The sequence below is a fragment of the Geotrypetes seraphini genome, chromosome 2, assembly GCF_902459505.1.
Source record: "Geotrypetes seraphini chromosome 2, aGeoSer1.1, whole genome shotgun sequence".
Taxonomy (NCBI): domain Eukaryota; kingdom Metazoa; phylum Chordata; class Amphibia; order Gymnophiona; family Dermophiidae; genus Geotrypetes; species Geotrypetes seraphini.
The window spans coordinates 394,807,847-394,830,111 of NC_047085.1; the positions used below are offsets into that span (position 1 = coordinate 394,807,847).

The window sequence follows — 22,265 nt, forward strand, 5'->3', positions numbered from 1 at the left end:
CGGAAAACACTGAAAATGAGAAGGCAGCGGCGAGAAAGGAGCTATGCAGGAACCCCTTCTAACTCCCACTCCCTGGGCCCGCCGAAGCAGCTAGGAAAAGTAGAATTGAGAGACAGGGCCATGAGGTCCAGGTCAAAGAGATCTCGCTTCCCTAAAAGGAGCTAGAATGCCTGAGCCACAAATCCCAATATTCAGGATGCAGAATATTATACTAGTACTAACCTGCACACTTCCAAGAGTGTACACAGCGCTGTACACAGAAACATCCAAGAAATGGGCCAGGTTCAGTTTCCGCGGAGAGATAGTCCTGATTCAAAAAAGGATCTGCCAACAGAGGACGAAGGTAAGAGTCCACCCAATGAAGCAGAACAACTTCCCCTGCTAACCGAGTACAACACCTACTGCCCAAGCTGTAGAGAAAAATTTCCATCCGAATACTGGCTAAAAGGAACCTTAGCAGTATTCCAGGAGAATAATCAGAAGCTCCAGAAAGGTAGCCTGACCCTGCTCAAGAGTAGAAGAATGAACAAGTACGGAGTCGCCTCCTGAAGCCCAGACTCCAGGAGCTGAGGAAAGAAGCCATCGAGTCTCCCCAACCCGACAGCCCGTAAAGGGAAGAGGACAAGAGCAAGTCCAGCAAAGACCGAGGCAAGTCTCTAAGAGCGACATCGCCCTGAGCCATCATATCTCCCAGAGCGAAGCAGGAGGAGCATCCTAAATAAATGGATCTCAGAGATACTGGGAACAACTGAAACTAAAGCAACAGCTTTAGTAGCAGAAGGGGGTAGCAAGCCGAAGTTCCCAGTGAGTTAGCAAAAAAGAAACCTAGAAACTGTCTAGAATCCCATACTCTTAGACCAGACAAGAGACGAATAAATCCACTCTGAGACCGAGACGCAACGTCCCCGTCTCCGGAAAGAAGCCCCTGGCCCTCCTATATGAACCAAAAATAACATCCCGAAGTACCTCGAAAGAGTACCTAAGAAAAAAAGCACTGCAAATTTGAAAAAGTACGAGCAAGGAATTGCGGAAAAGAAACCAACCTTTTCATGTCAGTCAAATGGCCTGACTGGAATTTGTTCTAACCAAGCAGGCAGTCAAGAAGAATCAGATGAGTCGCCTGGCCGCGCCAAAACGGTCCACCGCTTATTGCTTCTAAAACGCTTGTGAATCCAAGGGTAGGCGAACTGGCATGTACCAGGACCTAAAGTGCCGGTCCAAGGGAGGCAGGCAAACCTAGGGCCGACTTCTAGTCCCTAGAGAAACTGTAGATCCCCTCCCAGGTTGCCAGCAGAAAAGTGTAACCCGAGAACTAATGCCTGCCCAATGCTCCCGTCTTGGCCACCCTACATTCAGTGGTACTCCAAGAACAACAAGAACCGTCTTTAGGACCAGTAACATTTCCAAGAAAAACACCAAACAGAGACACTCCATGAACAAACTGAAAATCTGAGGAATATGCAAAGGTGCAAACATCCTGGAAAAAACATACACCACTCCCTGATCTGATAGCAAAGCGACGACTCCCTCATGTGAAAGCCTGACGAGGCCATGGGAGAAGACAAGATCCCCTCAGAATGAAACACAAGAGGACAGAAAACAGCAGTACGATCACTGCAGGAACTGGAAGAAGAATTCCAGGTGAGTAATACCATGTCCTTGGGAACCTTAGTCAGGACTTAACCCCTGACCTTTGGAAGATACATGCCGTGCTTTCAAGCGCTGAGCTATGTGGGAGACTGGCCTGAAAACCGGATTAACTCCATGCTACAGGAGCGAAAAAGACGTATGGGCCATAAAGGGAAGACGAACGAGATGCAATCAAAATATTGTATCTACTGCCCTTAGGAAAACCACAGCAAATCAACAGGAATCAGGCAAACGCGTTGTGACTTGACCATATGACAGGTCCCTGACCCTGGGAGAGCCAAAAGACCTGACAGAGGGTATGCAGTTCAAGGTGGCCCAGGGAAGACAAACGATGGGCCTAGGAACACAGAAAAAAATAGGTATGCCCGAAGGAAATCGGAAATAGCCCCTATGTCCCAAAGACTGCTACAAAAGTCAGGAAGCAGTTCAATAGCGCTACCAGACACCGTCAGTGCAGCCCCAAAGGTATCAAAAGTAAGAAAATCGCTGAACATACATAGTGTCACCCATGGGAGACCTCGAGCGAGATGCAGAGATTCCCAAAAGTGAAAAACCTGGGACCTCTCCTGCGACTGACCCAATTATGGTGAGACACGGCTTCTACCAACCCCGTACGGAGGGAAGCCGACACTGGGGGGAGAAGAATAGCGCCAAACCGCATGCAAATGGGGCTGCAAAAATAAAAATCCCATAAGAGATCACCGAAGCACAGCCATTCAATCAACTCGGGAGATTCCCCCACCTTGGGCTCCAATATGAACCCAGGATAAACTGTAAGCTTCTGCCGTCGCACTCGACCTGAAAGGCCGAGAAGCAACGGCTGAGCCAATAGAAGCCGGATATCAGAGAAAATACTGAATGCCGCGGCATCCTCCCCCCCAGAACAGGAGCGCTAGTCTTTTACTCAGAAAAGACTGCGGCTCTTAGCCGGAGACTCAAACACCGCCGTGGCAAGCGGCTTAAGCCACGTTGTGACGTGCTCCTCCGAGCCAGCAAAAACACCAATGCTGGTATCACTGGCCTCATGGAACTGGGAGGTAACAACAGGGAGACCGAGAAAGGTGCAGAGAGAAAGAAAACCGCCGAAACATACCAGAAGAACGCCCCATCGCGTCTGCCAGTGTCGGAGCACTCTTGCGATCCAACAGCCCACGGAAGAGGCACGGGCTCTCTACTCTATATTACCCCGACCTCAGCCGCGGCCCCTGCCAAATGACGGGCCGCCTCAGCGTATCACGATGCAAATGCGAGGATACCCCCCCGCCCACACAGGAAACCCCCAAGCGTCTCCCGTGCACGGGAAGGCAGCAGCTCCTCCAACCGAGCCCAAACTACAACACGGGGACTCAGTCCACTCACCTATGCCACAACAAGAAAATACGCTGCCAAAAACGAACCGTTCACCAAGTTTAGCGGCTGAGAAAAGAGCAAACAACTGGCTAACCACGCGACTGTTCCCCGAAGCACCAAATACCACCAACAACCAACAAAATATAACTTGCAATTGCAAAGTAACAAAAGGCATACTCACAACCCAGCTTACAAGGCTGTAAGACTCCGGTAGGAACAGGGTGAGTACTACTAAGAGTACCCAATAGGGAAAGAAGAAAACTAGAGACCCAGATAAACCCTCTATCAGAGGAGGGAGGGTGAGGCAGGGACAAGGGGGAGCCCAAGTGTCACCTCTAAAGCCGGCACCGCTCAGCCGGACACCCCTTTCTCACTGAAGAGAAAGAATCTCAACAGGAGAAATAGAATCAATTGTAAGCTCACTGAAGAGAAAAATCTCAACAGGAGAAATGGAATTTCCAGCCATCATCAGAATCCAGGAGCAACTGGAATAGCGACTTTCCCCTGCTGGGAGATAGAGCATACTGATGAGACAGGAGGAGTGCCAGCCAATAAATACACCTGTTAATCAGTTTCTCTATCTCCACCTGCTGGTAGATGTGAGCTATCCCATTGGTCTCTGGATTCATCTGCTGCTGTTGCTAGGGAAGAAGAGGTTGAAATGGAAGCCCCCTCAACTTCAAATCTGGACCAACATTCCACACTTCCAGAGATCACCACTGTGGACGAACTCCCAGGGCCAGGTCCATCCAAAAGAAGGAAAACAGATGCAACTGTTGGTTTCTTGAGTGACTTTTTTGAAACATTATCACCTCAGAAAGCTGCTGTTAATGAGGTGGATAGCTATCTTTGTTCTACTGATGTTGATGCTAATGTTTTAAGATTTTGGAGAAATAAACAAGAACGCTGGCCAAAATTAGCAAAAGTTGCACGAGGGATACTGTGCATTCCAGCTACCAGCACATCTTCAGAGAGGGTATTCTCTATTGCAGGAAGGACTGTGGAAGAAAGGAGAACTAGACTGGAGATTGTGGATGATTTGTTGTTCATCCACGGGTTAAAAAATAAGGACAATTAAAAGTACAAGTTGTGTTTTGTTTTTGTATAGTTAAGTAAGTTGTAAAGTTGTAAAGAATGTTTCCTTTATACGTTAATAAAGATAAGTATATAAAATCATACCTGTTTGAGGCTTTTATGCATGCTGCGGGTGACGGGGCGGTGAATGGGATGGCAGTGGCGGTGACGGGGTGGTGAAGGGAACAGTGGTGACAGGGCGGTGCAGAGGATGGTGGGCCGGTGACGGGGCAAGATTTTTTCCCCGTGTCATTCTCTACTCAAACTCATATGCATTTACATCACATAGGTATTTAAACACTGCAATAGAGTGTAGGTCCCTTTAAGAAGTTTGAGTTTTTTTCATGTTTGCTTGCTTCCATTGACCAAGCTGTGCACACAAACACCATGGTGAACTGCAGAGCAAAGAAGGAAGAGCTTGTATATCTACAAGTACAACAGTTTATCATATTCTCCTTTTATGTTTAAGCCTGAAAGCCTTTTGATATACCGACTCCCTTAAATTTGTTTTCCTAGATACAATCCCAAATATCCTGAAGTGGTCATAGACCATGAAACACTGGCCACCATAGGGGGGCTAAGATTTAAAAACAAAAAAACACAAAAAGAAATGTGGGGGAGGGGGTTTGCAAAAAGGGTGTTACAATATTTCATAAGGAGGAATGAAGGTTTTTTATGCTTGTGATGTGTTGCTGGCACTCCATGATCTGAGGCTTCCAGGTCAGCCAAATGCAGTGTGCAGAAGCCGCTGCCCACGGCCCTGCGAAGAAGGGAGGAAATGAGAGATAATAGACAGTGAGAGAGAGACATGTTGCACATGGGGGTAGAGGAGAAAGAAAGAAATGCTGTGCAGGAGTGGGGAGGCGAAAAAGAAGGAAAATGATCCAGGATAGAAGTTTCAAGTTTTATTTTTATTTGATTAATTGCTTAATTAAAATTGTTTCTAAGCGAATTCTAAGAAGGGAGTGAGGCTGTTGTACAATGGGAGGAAGGGAAGAGAGAAATGCTGGACCATAGAAGAAGGAACCAATGGACAGCAACTGCTTGAAGTCGAAGAAGAATTTGCAGAAGGAAAGCAGAAAAAGAGAAACTGGAACCAACTTGATAGAAAAATAAATCTCCAGACAACAAAGGTAAAAAAAGTAACTTATTGACTGAAATATGTTAGCTTTGGGAAATATATATAGCAGATGTCTTTGTATTGTGTTCAACAGAAAAGGAAATGCATTTCTGGTTTTATCTAGTGTTGAAGAACTTACTGTCCCTTACTGTGGCTGGTGGGGATCCCCAAGCACCACCAGCTGAAGACCTCTGCCAAAAGAGACCAGAACTTTCCTCCACCAAGCATAGCAATCACTGGCAGCATCCCTGAGCCACTGAGGTACGAGCTTCTGTGACTCATGGATGTTGCTGCTGCTGCTGTCTGCCAAGCTTGGCAAAAGGGACATCTGGCCACCTTCAGAGGAAGTCCTCAGCTGACACAACTTGAGGGTCCTCATCAGCTGGAGCATTTATGCATTGTTAATAAGATTCTATTGTGTGTATAAGAAAAATGAATGGAAGAAATTGCATTACAATTAGTACTATTAATAAGGGGCAGGGTCTGGGTTGGGGGTACCTAGTTGATATTTCTTAGATTTAGGGGGTACTTGGCTTGAAGAACTCCCCTCTTCCCTTTTGTGTCAGTTAGATAGTTTTTAGTGATCTTATGTTTATAATTTGTTTTTGAAATGTACCCTTTTTTTAAAAAAATTGTATTTTGCTTAGTAAACCAAATATATCAAATTTTAATAAACTTGAAATTTCAGAAGCACCGATTTAGAGTATTTTGGTGGAGAGATTTAAATTTAGTGCTTGTGTTAGGTTTCCTCCATTCCTTAATAGTGAGATTTTTTTTATTTCACATTTTTTTTAACTTTTATTTGAGTTCTAATTATGGTTTTTAAGGGCTGTGACACTTTTTTTAGTTTTAGTTCTTTAATATTATGTTTATTCATGACATCAGGCTTCCTCCATATAAGCTTGGTTGTATGCACAAGCATGCCCGTTTGCCATTTACTGCTGACCAAGGACACTGTGAGTAAATCTCGTTTTAGAGTTTCTTATTGTGGATCTTTTTACTCTGCAGCTTCAACTCAGTTTTTATCTCTGTTTACTCCTGTAGAAGCTTTTTGTTTTTTTATTTACTTAGCACACTTTTTTTTTACATGTTTGTTTTTAGTGGTACATCCTTCACTTATTTTTAATGGTTTTCTACTGTTGGAGTTAGCTGTTCTCATCAGCTGGCTGTAATTGATGGTGAAAGCTGTATCTTATCCCAGCTAGGTAAGCCATCCGTTTATAGATTTGGATATGTTTAGATGTGTTTTTAACTATGTTTTTTAATTAAGTTATACAGGTATTAAGTTTGTACATATATTTGATTTTGTTATACTACTACTATTATTTCTATAGCACTACCAGATGTATGCAGCGCTGTACAGAGTTATGAAGGAGACAATCCCTGCTCAAAGGAGCTTACAATCAAACAGACAGGACAGAAACAGGATGCCATGGTGGGGATACAGTTAGGGGGGATGGTTAATATGCTTGTTAGAGTGGTGAATATCACAATCAAGTTATTTTTACTGAGATTGTTATAGTTTATTCTACGAGACACATTCAACTGCTTATATCTTTACTTGGATCCTCAAATAGCCATGTACCATAACTCACAATTGGGACAAATCTTCATCGATTCTTCTTGATCTAATATTATTTCCTTTGTTTTCACTATTTATTGGAAGGGAATACAAGTTTATTATGGATTTGATTAATTGCTTATACAAAATTCTAAACGATGTACAAAGGAGTAAAATAATGAATTACAATTATCAAGGGGAAACCAACCAGATAAATACGACTGACTTGTCAAAACATAGGAAAAAATAGGGAAATAAATACAAGTTAATAATAGTAAGTAAGATGAGTAAGGGAAAAAACAATAGGAAGGGGGAAAACGGTGAGCTTCAAAGAAATTAAGAAATAAGGTTCAGTTGATGCACCTAATCTGATTTTCTAGTTGATATACCTAACCTAATTTACTAGTTGTCAAATGCCTCTTTAAAAAGAAAGCATTTTAACTTGCTCTTAAATCTATCTAAATTATGTTCTTCCCGTACATGAATTGGGAGTAAATTCCATGTTTGGGGTGCTGTGATGGAGAAAATAAATTGCCACCGTGTATTTATGGTTTTAAGTGAGAGAACTATTAAAAGATGTTGGTCAGTAGACCTGAGTAATCTTGTTGATGTTTAGGGAATCTATGAATAAAGGTGGGAGTTTTATAGAGAAGAGATTTGAAAGTCAATAGACTTAATTTATATGTTATGTGGTGTGCAACTAGAAGCCAATGCGCTTCCTTAAGTAGAGGTGTTACATGGTCAAATTTTTTAGCTTTCCTTAGGAGTTTAATTGAAGCATTTTGAACGATCTGTAAACGTCGGATTTCTTTTTGGGCAATTCCTTTAAATAACGCGTTGCAATAGTCAATTTTTAAAATCACCAGGGAATGAATTAGTGTATTAAGTGACTTGGGGTATAAGAATTTAAAACTGAACGAATTTGACGTAGTCTAAAGAAGGTAGATCTAACAATACTACTAATATGTTCATGATAGATAAGTTTGCAATCAAAAATAACCCCAAGGATCTTAATACTACTGATCGACTGCAGGATGGATCCTTTAATAGAAATTGGAAATAGGAGCTTATGACCTTCTTTCCAGGGGAAGAGCATAACATTTGATTTGATAACATTAAGAGCTAGTCTATTTGTCTCGAGCCATTGGTGAATCAGTTCAAGTTTCTTATTGATTGCTGTTATTTCAAGGGGATTATTGGAGTCTAGCGGGTGTAGCAGTTGAATATCATCTGCGTAAGCAAAAACGTTAAAGCCAATGGATTGGCACAGAGTCATCAATGGTGCAAGAAAAATATTAAACAACAGGGGAGAGAGGATAAGACCCTTGAGGAATGCCGTATGTAGTTGAGAATCACGCCGAAATACTATTGTTAAAGGACACAATTAAGGATCGATTAGTGAAATAGGATCTAAACCAGGAAAGAACCTGATCTGTGATACCAATGGTCTGTAGTCTTTCTAAAAGAAGATTATGATTGATTGTGTCAAAAGCTGCTGAGAGGTCAATGGATATTAGAAGAACAGATTTGTGATGGTACAACTTAGCTTTTTATGCATGCTGCACCACCCCTTCTGACATGTTTCAAAAAACTTTCTTCAGGGTCGGGGCTGTGTATTATATACTCGCAGTGCAATAAAAATATGTATATTTAGATAAACATCTGTCATATCTAATAATCCCTTAGTCTCTGTATCCTCCACCATAAATAGTAAATATTAAGCTTTCGTTTACCTAGCATTACTTTGCTGTGTCTGTTTCTGCAAAGCTGCCACCATGCCTTTCAAAATGGCCACGGCAGGCTATTCAGAAGGGGTTCCCTGAATGGAAAAATCTAAATAATCAGTATAGTCTGGAGTTCTTATGCTTTCTGGTGGACTTTTTGGGTCACCAGGCCGCACAGTGGTATAAATTGATAAATGGATTTATAAATAAAAAACCTAAAAATGGACTTAGGGACATCTGGAGCATTGAGATAAAGCATCAAATTACTGCGTCTCAATGGCCACGAATTTGGTCTTGGACAATGAGATCTACGGTGTCTGCATCTATGAGACAAACTTGTTTTTTTCTTCTCCATAGAGCATTTTGGACCCCAATTAGATTACAAAAGTTAAATAGTTCAAAGTCTAATAGATGCTGGCATTGTAATCTTGAAGTAGGGACTTTAGATCATCTTTTGTTTTATTGTCCCTTTATCTTAGCCTTTTGGAATTCAATTTGGGATCAAGTAAATTGTTTATTGGAAAAGCATGTGGCATTATCTTATGATCCTAAAAGACCCAAAAGGACCAGACCACCCATCCAACTACAGACCAATCGCTTCAATATCTCTATATATCAAACTAACAGAAGGATTAGTAGCCAAACTCCTTGCCAACCATCTCGAGGACCATAACTTACTCCATCCCACGCAATACGGCTTCAGAACTAACTTCAGCACAGAGACACTACTAGGCTCCCTTATCGACACAGCAAGACAACACCTCAGCATTGGGAAAAAATGTTGCTCATACAGCTGGACCTGACGGTGGCATTTGGCTTGGTAGATCATAATATCCTACTGCAAATCTTGGACTCAATAGGCATCTCAGATAAAGTATACTCATGGTTTGAAGGTTTCTTAAAATCCAGAACATACAAAGTAAAATCAGACAAAGAAAAATCCAAACCTTGGTCCAACCCCTGCGGCGTACCACAAGGTTCCCCACTATCCCCTACCCTCTTCAACCTATATACGGCCTCTCTCAGCATTTTTCTGAACAAACAAGGCCTAACCTCTCTTATAGCTATGCTGATGACATCACCATCCTCATTCCTTTTGACCAACCAAAGCTCTCAATGACAGACACACTACACCAAACTCAGTTACAGTTACTACTTGGATGGAAGACCACAAACTGAAACTCAACCCAGACAAAAACTAAATTCATCCTCCTAGAAAATAACAAAATCCCAACCATAACCAACTTAGAAATCAACTCTATCAATTATCCTTTGCAAACCACCCTAAAACTACTAGGTATGACTATCGACAGAGGCTGCACCATGCAACCACATATAAACAAAACAATACAGAAATCTTTCGCAGTTATGAGAAACCTTAGACAAGTTCGAAAATTCTTCGAAAAAACACAATATCAGCTCCTAGTACAATCTCTAATCCTAAGTATCCTAGATTATTGCAACATCCTCTACCTCCCCTGCAATAATGATTAAACTACAAACAATTCAAAATACAGCGCTGAGACTCGTCTACTCATTGAAGAAACATGACCACATTTCTGAGGCATACATCGACTCACATTGGCTTCCAATCCAGGAAAGAATACAATTTCAATTCTACTGTATACTATTTAAAACCATAAACGGAGTCAGCCCAATCTACCTAAACAACCACCTCATCCAAACTACCTCTACCAGGTATAGAAAAACACACACCCCATTCACCTACCCTCCAATCAAAGAAGTAAAACGGAAAAAACTATACGACGGCCTACTAGCCACTCAAGCAGCAAAAATAGATAACCAAATCTCCAACCTATTGATAACAACCCCACACTACAAGATGTTCAGAAAGGAAATAAAAACTATACTCTTCAAGAAATCCCTTAACAAAGCTTAATACCATGAATACCCCCTTCTTACTTTCCCCCCCTTACCCCTGATCCTACTTATCCTTCTCTTGGAAATGACCTTTGATCTAACTTTGTAACCCTTCTTTCATAACTCTTTTGTAATCCGCTTTGAATCGAAAGGTAATGGCGGAATAGAAATCTGTAATGTAATGTAATGTAATACAATACTATTTGGTATGTCAATGAGGAAAAAGAACCAAATATCATCAATAATAAACTTTTATTGATCATGACAGGAGTCGCCATACAACATATTACCAGTAATTGGAAAACTTACAGTAGACTTAACTATACCATCTGGTGGAATTCGTTATGCCACATTTACAAAATGGAAAGAGTAATTGCCATACAGAGAGGGAATTATAATAATTTTAAAAAGATTTTGGGGCCATTGACAACTTATTGCAAGGAGTAGACACCATTATCCATTGAAAGTACACTTATACATAGGTGGGAGGGGGTGGGTATAAAGTTATATTAAGGTTTGATTAATTGATAATATTTATATTATATTTTTGATTAAAATATTTGTGGGAAGGGTGGGAGGGGAGGGTATAAATATATGTTTTTAAGATGATGTTAAAAGAAGTACAAGTGATGTTTACAAGGTTTAAATGATGTAATATTGTGTTCTTGATGTAAGATGGAAAAATGAATAAAGAATTTGAAAAAAAAATAAAGGGAATCCCCTGACGTCATAAAAAAAAATGTAAGAAAACCCAGAGCCGATTCTAGAACTTGGACACGCAGGCAAATGGTCGGGTAATAGCTGTGCTCCATGTCAGACAAGCTAATATTTCAAATTTAAAGCTTCAAAATCGATTTATTCATTGAAAAAACAGTGGATAAGAAGAAAATGGCATCGGGCAAACAAAATAAAAACGATACAGGAGCCGGAGGATCAGGAACAAGCAGTAATAAAAGATCAAAGCCTGAACCAGGGACACCTTCAAAGGTTCCGCTGCCTTCAGAAGGAGAAACAGACATGATGATGGAAATAAGACAGATCAAAGATATCGTTTTAGATATCAAAAAACAACTTCAAAAGGCAATTGACGACGTAGCCATGCTTACAAAAAGAGTGGACCTAATAGATAACAAAATAACTCACTTAGAAGAAAAATCGGAAGAGGTACATACTGAAGTCATGCAAAATAAAAAAGCTTGGAAAGAAATGGAAATAATGAAGAGAGACTTGGAAGATTGTTTGAATAGGGAAAAAAGAAATAATTTAAGAATTATAGGGATGCCTGAAGGAGTGGAAAAAAAATGATCCCATCACTTTCCTGGAACAATTTCTTCCAAAAATCCTGCCTCTTAAATCCAAAGTGCCTCTCGAAATTGAAAGAGCACACAGAATACCAGGACAAAAAACAACATTACAAAAAGGTCCAAGAACTTTAATATTTAAACTATTAAGATACCAACATGTTGCTGAAATATGTCAACTGGCTAAAGAAAATAAAAATTTAAGATGTCAAGATGCACGTATACACATTGTACCGGATTTTGCCAGAGAAACTGCCTTAAAAAGAAAACAACTACTGGATTTAAGACCTCAATTAAGAGCACTAGGAGCAAGATATGGACTTCTATATCCAGCGATTATGAAAGTAACTTTGGGAAATAAAACACAAAACTTCACAGATTATGTACCGCTTATCTTTTATAATATGGTTCTTTGTTAAAATTCCGTTTAATTCACATCATGGATTAAAATGGTGGACTTGAGAGATTATACAAATATTTGATTTCTATATAATTCATTATGTTTCTATTTGTTCTTTTTGTTGTAATCACTTTCTGTACAAGATGTATCTTGATTTGTTAATTTGAAAATTATAAATAAATAAATAAAAAAAATAAAAAAAAACAAACTTCAGATTACAAGAAATTAGCAGAATATATAGAACAATGTGAACAACCAATGACTTCTTAAATAAAACGCTGAGTAAGTTTATCAAGATTGATATTTTTTTTTTCAAATGACTGTGTTTATATTTCATATTATTTTAAATCGTTACTGAAAATAGACTTTGAAAAAAAACAGTTTGAATTAACTGATTTGAATATATAGAATCTTCCAACTTACTTTTAAAAAAGAGAAAGATCGATGACACGAGCACGGAACTTGGCTCGGTGAGAGCGTGGATGAGTGGCTGACATGGGGGAGGGGCGGAATGTTGACTTCATGCTGTGTGTTGCTGCACGACTCAGGGAGTTGGAGGATTGAGTCGGATTTCAAATAGACTGAGAGGATTGCGAGGTGAATGTCTCCCTGCCATATAGTCCCTCAGAGACACAGAAATACCCGAGGTATGATGGTTGCTATGACACTGCCGAACAAAAACACGAAGAAGCATGCATCTACAGGAAATCTCTATTCAACCAATGAACTACACCGGAAATGAAAAAAAAAAAAAAAGGTTGTTTTCACGTCATCACATCTACGGAGGAAGAAGAGAAAACTTGAAGGAAAAAAAAAAAAGGCATTTATACCAACGGAACTATACAGAATGAAAATATATTTAATATTAGATATAAAATATAGAATGAAATAAACTGTATTTACAAAGAAAATAATAATAACTTCATAGTAAGAATATGTTTTATGATTCAGATACAAGCTGAATCCATTCTCTATAAGATACAGTTCTTTACCGGATATAGAGAAAAAGGTTTATGGATAAGAATCATTAAAGTTTTCAATTGACCTATTAAAATAAGAATAAGAATGAGTAAGAGAATGGGTTATGATAGATTTTAATTTTTTTTTTTTTTTCCACAATTTTTACCTTTTAATTTTAGATGAATGTATCTCATAGAATAGAAATTATAATGAATGAGATGAATGATTGAATTTATAAAAGATAAAATGTTTGCTTAAAGTATTCTAATAATCTTATCCTTTTTATAAATTCAAAATATCTTATATATATTTAATTTAGCTGAACACAACAAAATTTAGATAAATAAATAAAAGTATTCATATAAATAAGAAAACAAAGATATATAAATTGTTGAATTTTAATAGTAGTATTTACATTAATACTATGGAGCTTGTGATATTAAAATATTTTATAGCTTGTAAGGAGTGATGTTAAACCTGATCTAATTTTGCGTTTCCAAGTATTCGTATATGTATGGGGTGGGGAGGGAGGAAATAGGGGGGTATTAAATTTCAAGGGTCTGTGTACAATAGGTAATTCTTTATTTTATCTTATATGTGGGAAAAAAAAGATTAAAAAAAATATTGAAGATTGGGATGTTACATTACAAATTATATTAATGCATAATGGATCTTAAGATAATATCTTTAAACGTTAATGGTCTCAATCACCCGATTAAAAGAAAAAAAGCATTATTATTTTTAAAAAGACAGAACGCTGATATATGCTGCATACAAGAGACCCATCTTTCAAATAACGAATCTATAAAGCTAAAAGATGATTGGGTCAAACAATGTTACTTTTCTTCAGCAATAGGAAAAAAAGCTGGTGTTGCTATATTAATAAATAAAAAATGTTCTGCTTCATTTAAATTTAAGGCAGCTGATCCTCTTGGAAGATGGATATATGTGGAAATGGACATGGGAAATACCACCATGACGCTCTTCAATATATATGCCCCTAATTCGAACCAGAATGAATTTTTTAAAACTCGGCAACAATTAATTCTTCTACTTGCTACTTCAAATCTAGTAGTAGCAGGGGATTTCAATGCTGTTATGGATCCACTGATGGATAAAAGTCCGAAAAGATTTATAAAATCACTAGGCCTTGATAATTTGGTACAATCTTGTGATTTAAAAGATATTTGGCGTATTCTTCATTTTGATGGTCGGGAATTTTCGTTTTGCTCACAGGTTCATAATTCTTTTTCTAGAATAGATTACATTTTTGTTTCTAATCAATTAGTACATCAAGTCACACAGGCTGTCATTGATCCAATTATACTATCTGATCATGCCGGAGTGTGGATTGAAATTAAAATAATAGATCAGAATAGAAATAGACCTATATGGAGATTAAATAATACATTGCTCACAGATACTGATTTTTGTATTTTTAATCTTTTAGAAAAAATAAAAGATTATTTTCAAATTAATGATACAGAAGAAATTTCAATAGAGACTTTGTGGGATGCTTTTAAAGCATATATTAGAGGACAAATTATTTCTTATTCAGCATTACAAATAAAAAAAGAAAAAAAAACAATTTACAGAATTGGAAAAAGTGGTGAAGTCTCTAGAATCAAAATTAATTGAAAAATGGAATTATTTGACACAACAAGAACTTTTAAAAGCTAAAGGTAAATATAATGAAATTTCTTCAAAAATTATTAGAAAAGATTTATTTGTACAGCAAGCTTTGTATTATGGAAATTCGAATAAGGCAGGAAGAATGCTAGCAAATTATCTTAAAGCGAAAAAAAGAAAAACAAAAATAATTGCTATTCAAAATGAGAATGGTGAAATTTTATCTCAAATTGATCCCATTATAAAACAATTTTTAAAATATTATAAAGATTTGTATTCTTCTGAGCCTTATTCGAAAAAGGAAAAGGATGGTTTAGATTTTTTAAAGTTAATAAAAAGACCAAAAATTCCTGAACATATAAAACGAAGTTTAGAAGAACCAATATCCTTAAAAGAATTAGATACAGCTTTGAAATCCCTTAGGGTTGGATCCGCTCCAGGTGGAGATGGTTATACAGTGGAGTTTTATAAATCATTTCAAAACATTATAATGCCCTATTTATTAAAACTATATCAGACACAACTAAATAAAGGTTGTATTACAGGTACTATGGCTGAATCAATAACTATAGTTTTACCTAAGCCAAATAAAGATCCCACTTTGGTTTCAAATTATAGACCAATTTCTTTAATAAATGTGGATGGAAAAATTTTAACTAAGGCATTAGCATTAAGATTGGCTAAAGCTCTCCCTTTCATTATAGATATGCATCAGACAGGTTTCGTTGCTCAAAGACACTCATCTCATAATACTAGACAGGCACATCACATGTTATATTTGACAAAATCCATTAATGACCCAGCATTCTCTATTTCATTAGATGCTGAAAAAGCTTTTGATAGAGTGGAATGGATCTTCATGTTTCAGGCAATGGAATGGTTTGGAATAGGATCCGGATTTATACAAACAATAAAAGCATTGTATAGCTCCCCTGCTGCTAGATTATATATCAATAACAATTTTTCAGAAAGATTTATTCTACAAAGGGGGGTTAGACAAGGATGCCCACTATCTCCTTTGCTTTTTGATATCGTTTTAGAACCCTTATTATTAGCTATAGAACAGGTAAGGGAGATACAGGGTATTCCGCATTCAGATAGAGAATATAAATTATCAGCATATGCGGATGATATTTTACTTTATTTGAGAAATCCGGAAACAACTATTCCAAATTTGCTTGAATTAATTGAAAAATTTGGAAAATTTTCAGGTTATAAAATAAACTGGAATAAATCAGAAGTGCTTCCACTCAATGTACATTGTACAAAAAGTTTATTTAACTCATTTTCTTTTATTTGGAAAGAAGAAGGATTAAAATACTTAGGAATTTGGATTACAAAAACTGTGGATGAGACTATGAAAATTAATGAAAAATATTTATTACAAAAAGTGTCAGAAATGTGTGAACAATGGAATCCTTTATGCATATCTTGGTGGGGGAGAGTGCAAACTGTAAAAATGATGATATTACCAGTAGTTTGTTACCAAATGGGTATGATACCAATTTTTTTTTCAGGGGTCTTTTTACAAAAAATTGGATAAGATGTTAACAAAATTTATTTGGCTTGGAAAAAACCCCAGAATTGCTCTAGTATCTTTACAAAGACCAATTGCGGAGGGAGGGGTAAATTTTCCAAATTTTTATAGGTACCATCAAGCCTATATTATGCGTCAGGGTATGTATTGGATCCTCCCAGAGCCCATTGAACATATACCAGATTGGTTCTGGTTAGAATGGAGATTAATGTTTCCTTTACGTCTGAGTCATGTAATCAGTATTCAAATGCCAAGGTTATATAAGGATCACAAAATATTTGTTGATACTTGGAAAACTATAAGATATATAAGTAATCTAACTCCTATTCCAATAACTAAATCAACGACTCAAACAATATGGCTCAATCCAAAGATCAAAGTTGGCGGTTTTAAAATTATCTGGAAACATTGGATGATTGCTGGAATTCGTATTTTAGAGGATGTAATGAATAAAGGTAAACTGCTTGAGTTTTCACAATTGCAAAATAAATTCGGTTTGAATAAATCACAATATTTCAGATTGATGCAATTGAAGCAGGCCATTCAGGTAGGGTTCCCTGAATGGAAAAATCTTAATAACTATCATAGTATGGAATTCTTATGTTTTCAGATAGACTCCATGGGTCACCAGGCCGCAATGTGGTATAAATTAATATCTGGATTCGTACATAAAAAGAAAAAAAATGGTCTTAGAGATATTTGGAGCATTGAGATTAAGCATCAGATTAATGCATCTCAATGGCCACGACTTTGGTCTTGGAGGTTAAAATGCACATTGTCAGCTTCTATGAGACAAACTTGGTTTTTTATTTTACATAGAGCTTTATGGACCCCCACACGTTTACATAGAATAGATAGCTCTAAGTCTAATAGATGCTGGCATTGTCATCTTGAAGCAGGGACATTAGATCATCTTTTATTCTATTGTCCATTCATATTAATATTTTGGAAATCAATTTGGCCTCAAATTAATAGGATGTTAGAAAATCCAGTAGCCTTGACATATGATACGATTCTGTTTGGTACTGCAATGAGAGCTCGAAGTCAAATTTCATCAAATAACAATAAACTTTTATTTATATTGACTGGAGTAGCAGTACAGCAAATTACACATAATTGGAAAAATTATGACAGATTAAACTATAATTTTTGGTGGAACTCAGTTTGCCATATATATAAGATGGAGCGTACATTTGCAACACAAAAAGGATATATGGATAAGTTCAAGAAAATTTGGGGACCATTAACAGATTTTTGCAATGACTGATTTTAATTTTTCCCCATAATAAGATAATGGTTAAAGAAGGGAGGGAGGGAAGGGGTAAATAATTTATTCTCTTTATTATACATTATAAAAAATATATCATAATGAATGAATGATAGTCCTATGAGAAATTAATGTGATAAAGGGAGAGAAAAGGGTTCATAATTAAATAATAATTGATAAAATCATTACAATATATATGTTATATAAATTCATAAGAAAAATAATATAAAATATGGTTTATATAAAATACATTATAGAGATATCAAGTGTATTGTTAACATAAATGTATGGAAAATTTATAACACTTGTTGATATGTGAAAAAATCAATAAAAAAACTTTAAAAAAAAAAAAGAAAACCCAGAGCCGCTGCAAAGAGTTCTTAAAGCTACACCCCCCCCTAAATATTAGATCAAACACTTTAAACATACAAAATTACTCTACTCTACTGCCTCCATCCATTCTACATTTTCATTCAGATCTTTTGGCATAACAGTGTTTAATTTGAATATCCACCTAAGCTCTTTTAAATTCAAAGATGAAGGCACTCTACAAACTAATAATAAAAGACAAAGAGGACAACAGGGTTTTTTAACGTGTGACCAATGGGGCCGGTTTTGACAACAGAGGACTGCGAAGAGTTTGATTTCAACCTCAGACAACAACCCCTCAAGGACCACAAACGCGCTCCCAACAGAAGAATTATCAACAGTTGTGAATATATCTGGGTAGACATTAACCTCTGCCTAGGAATCGGACATTTTGAAAGGCATGGCGGCAGCTTTCAATAGCAGAAACAGACACAGCAAAGTAATGCTAGGTAAACGAAAGCTTAATATTTACTATTTATGGTGGAGGATACAGAGACTAAGGGATGATTAGATATGACAGATGTTTATCTAAATATACATATTTTTATTGCACCGCGAGTATATAATACACAGCCCCGACTCTGAAGAAAGTTTTGAAACTTGTCAGAAGAGGTGGTGCAGCATGCATAAAAAGCTAAGTTGTATTTCCTTCAAATAAATATAATATATGCCATTAAAAAACAGTTAATAAAAACAAAGGAAATAATAACATTACATCAAGAAGGATCGATGAAGAATTGACCCAGTTGTGAGTTATGGCAATCACATGGCTATATGAGGATCCAAGTACAGATAACAAACTCAATGAGAATAATTTGATTGCGATATTGATCCTTTTTACTGTGTACTATAGCCACAGTGTGTAGTGCTAGAGTGGTGGGCAGTGGGGAGTAGGGTAATGGATTGAAGACTATATAGAGAGAACACAAGGGAGGAGAACCAACAGATTCTGCAGTGGAGGGTATGGAAGCAAAACAAAGGAAAACTGCAGAAACCCATACAATGATGTAGGCTAAGTTTATTGAATCAAAAGCAGTTAAAAACACCACCTTAAAATCAAGGGACCCAAATTGGTCCGTGTTTTGGAAAACACACCTTCATCAGAAGTCCGGAAAAACCAGAAGTAAGTTGAAACCACCAAAAAACTGTAGCCTGTAGACAAAACGAGCGCCGAAGGGCAATCAATATGTAGGTTGCTGTATAGCGAAAGACTATATCAAAAAGGTAGGTTTTCAGTCTGCTTTTAAACAATGTAAGAGAAGGTGTGTGACGGACAATGCCCCTGAGGCAGCCTTATTTGGCAAAACACATCAGGCATGGTTCATGGGAGCACCTTGAATAAATCTGACTTTAATCTTCATACTGTCTGCTGATCTTCTTTTGTTCCACATAGGATCTGGTAAGGCAAGGCAGTCAGGGTCTTCTCGGATAATGCGACAGTGGTGGCCTATGTCAACAGGTAAGGAGGCACCAGAAATGCCATATTATGCCTGGAAGCTCAACTCCTCTTTCGGTGGGCAGAAGCTTATTTGCAGGCTCTCCTGGCCGCGCACATTATGGGAGTAGAAAATGCAAGGGCTTATTTACTCAGTTGGCAGACTCTTGACTTGGGGGAATGGTCACTGTACCCCCAGGTGTTCGACTCCATTGTTTGGCGGTGGGGGCATCCACAGATGGATCCAATGGCCTCAGCAGTAAAAGATACAAGCCTGAAAGTGTGGGGTTGGATGCATTATTCCAAACGTGTATTTTCTCCATGGCACATGCTAGGTCAAGACTTCCATAGGAATGCAAGTCATCCAGGTTTGGTAGTCCTAGTGGCACTCAATTTGCTCCACAGACCATGGTATGAAGACCTAGTTCATCTCCAGAGGGATGAAAGACTCAGACTGCTTGTCGACATGGATCTTCTCACTCAGGGACTGGTCCCTAAAGAGAATCTGGAACGCTGCTAAGAATCTGTAGACATTGGCAGCCTATACTAAGGCCTGGAAGTCCTTATATAAGCACTGGTATGATGTGGATGATGTAGAGTTCTTATCAGCTTCAATTTTGACAGTCCTGTGCCTTTTGCAAGAGGGACTTCAGAAGGGTCTGTTGGTTGGATCGCTGAAAGTGCAGATATGCCTTTCCTGTTTCCAAGCTTGGAATCTTAACAACATATTGTAAGTTATTCATATGAGCCCTTAAGGGAGACTTCCCTTCTGGATCTTATGTCAAGATGATGTTTCTGGTGGCGATTATGTTGGCAAGATGGGTCTCTGAGTTATAGACTCTGTCTGGTAGGGAGCCATTCCTTAAGTTTACGAAAGAAGGGCTTTCCTTATGCATGGTTCCATCCTTACCGAAAGTAATCTTTGCCTTCCATGTCAATCAGAAAGTCCATTTGCCTGCATTTCATCCTAAGGGGTCTAAGAAAAGGGATAAAGCATTACATTTGCTGGATGGCAAGTGAGTGCTTCTCCAGTACTTTGAAGTTGCCAATAAGTTTCGTGTATTGGATCACTTTTTGTTCTGACCAGTTATGCTAAGAAAGGGAGGCCGGCTTCTAAGACCTCGATTTCCAGTAAGGCCTCGATTTCCAGTAAGCAGCCATTGATTGCATTAAAAGCACACTCCACCAGAGGAATTGCTACCTCATGGACAGAGACTCAAAGGCGATTTCACCTGAGGAAATCTGTAGAGCAACTACGCTGTCTAAGAACATAAGCAGTGCCTCTGCTGGGTCAGACCAGAGGTCCATCATGCCCAGCAGTCCGCTCACGCGGTGGCCCATCAGGTCCAGGACCTGTATAGTAATCCTCTATCTATACCCTTCTATCCCCTTTTCCTTCACAGTGCTTTACATTAAACATGGGTGAACCAGTATAGAGTACTGTACAGTAATTATCTCTTACTCAGTTGGTGTCTACCCTTCATACCATTACCAGGTTCTATAGAGTAGACGTAGCAGCCAGATAAGGTGCCACTTTTGGGTCCTCTTTTTGAAGACAGGATGAGGGCCTGCCCTAGACTCAAAAGATTGCTTTGATAAGTCCCTAATGTTCAGGATCCCAGGAGCAATCCAGCCCAAAGACTCAACCTTGAAAGATGCAGGCTGTGAACTGTGGATTTAGGTCTACTCCAGGAATCTTTTTCAAGAGGGGCAGAGAAATACCGGAGATTTCCAGTTTACAGCAGCCCTGATACTAGTGATTATCACTGGAATAGTTTACTCTCTCTCTATTTTCATTCTGCAAGTAAGGAGACTCAACTCATTGGTCCAGACTGGAACATTATTTTATTCCTAGTCAATAATTAGAGTCACTTTTGACTAATAGTGCAAGCAAGGATACTTTTTGGTTCATAAATATTTGAACTTTTCAATTTCTTTGCACAATACCAAAATAAATCAAGTAAGTATATACTCTCTCTAGTAGGCAATTATTTAAAATAAATTTAGTACAAGTTGAGGCCTGTTTAACATGAGCTTAATTAAACATTATTATAAAGGACAAAGATCTATCTACATCTTTATAAAGTTAATAACAATTCTTCCAATTAATTTTGCATGATGAGCTAAGAGACTTTGAAATATAAGGTTGAACACTAGCTCTAGAAATGTATATAGCGAATGACTCTTTGGCCACACTACTTGTGTTTCTTATCCATAAGAAAGTGCATTACACTGCCTTAGAAGTTCTTTCTGAAAGCATGATTTTATGTTTTTATAGACAAAGAAATGAAGACTGCCTTTATGAAATATCCATTGCTGTAAAATGAAGCAATATTTGCCATCATCATACAAAAAAGATTTGGAAGGAGGACTTAAAACCTATAGCAGCTTCTGCTGCTATCTCACATTGTCTGTTGTACTGGTGTGCTTACTTGCGATCACTGGTACCAGGTTACCACTTGTGCCATTGGTGGTGTTAGTTAACAAGCCATTTCCAACAGAGTCATCAACTTTACTTTCCAGTTTCACTAAGCGCTGCAAAATATCATCCAGAAGGACTGCTATTGTTCTCTTCAAGTCAGCTAGAGGGAAAAGAAAAGAACTTGGTACACAGCATCCTGTTTCCTTTGTGTGAAACTAATATTCACATTTACAACAGATGGGAGTGCTAGTATACAGCGAGGCTCATTTTCAAAGTACAGTATTAAGATACAAAGTTCTATAGTAATCTATAGTACTTTGTGTGTCTTAAGTGCTTTGAAAATGAGCCAGTGTTTTGCAAATGTCTTCACATCCTTGTAAGTTTTTCCTACTCTGCTGCCTAAAATATATTATTCAAAATGCATCCAAGTAGATTTTCATTAATCTACATAGCAAATCTAGGGTGGAGCCATAGTCAGCCTAATGCCCCCATTTTTATCAGTGTCAATGGCATACAACATGAGAAGGAAATAGGACATGGTTTCAACATTTGCACTGGCAAGTGTCCACCTAAGTTTACCTCAGG

At 37.9% G+C, this 22,265-nt stretch overlaps 2 protein-coding genes across 3 annotated transcripts in view; both read right to left on the reverse strand.

The window, feature by feature from the left end:
- The window catches only part of FAM221A (family with sequence similarity 221 member A), a 226,730-nt gene that overhangs the window by 176,910 nt on the left and 27,555 nt on the right, over window positions 1–22,265 (reverse strand). For both annotated transcript variants that reach the window (XM_033930865.1, XM_033930866.1), the window contains one exon: window positions 21,691–21,840. The gene's annotated coding sequence lies outside the window, so the exon portion shown is untranslated. The remainder of the gene's footprint in view (window positions 1–21,690; window positions 21,841–22,265) is intronic.
- Window positions 21,085–22,265, reverse strand: part of CCDC126 (coiled-coil domain containing 126) — a 28,736-nt gene continuing 27,555 nt past the window's right edge. Inside the window, exon 3 of the mRNA XM_033930869.1 lies at window positions 21,085–21,840. Within this exon, the coding sequence (XP_033786760.1) occupies window positions 21,656–21,840 (185 nt within the window). The 3' untranslated portion in view covers window positions 21,085–21,655. The remainder of the gene's footprint in view (window positions 21,841–22,265) is intronic.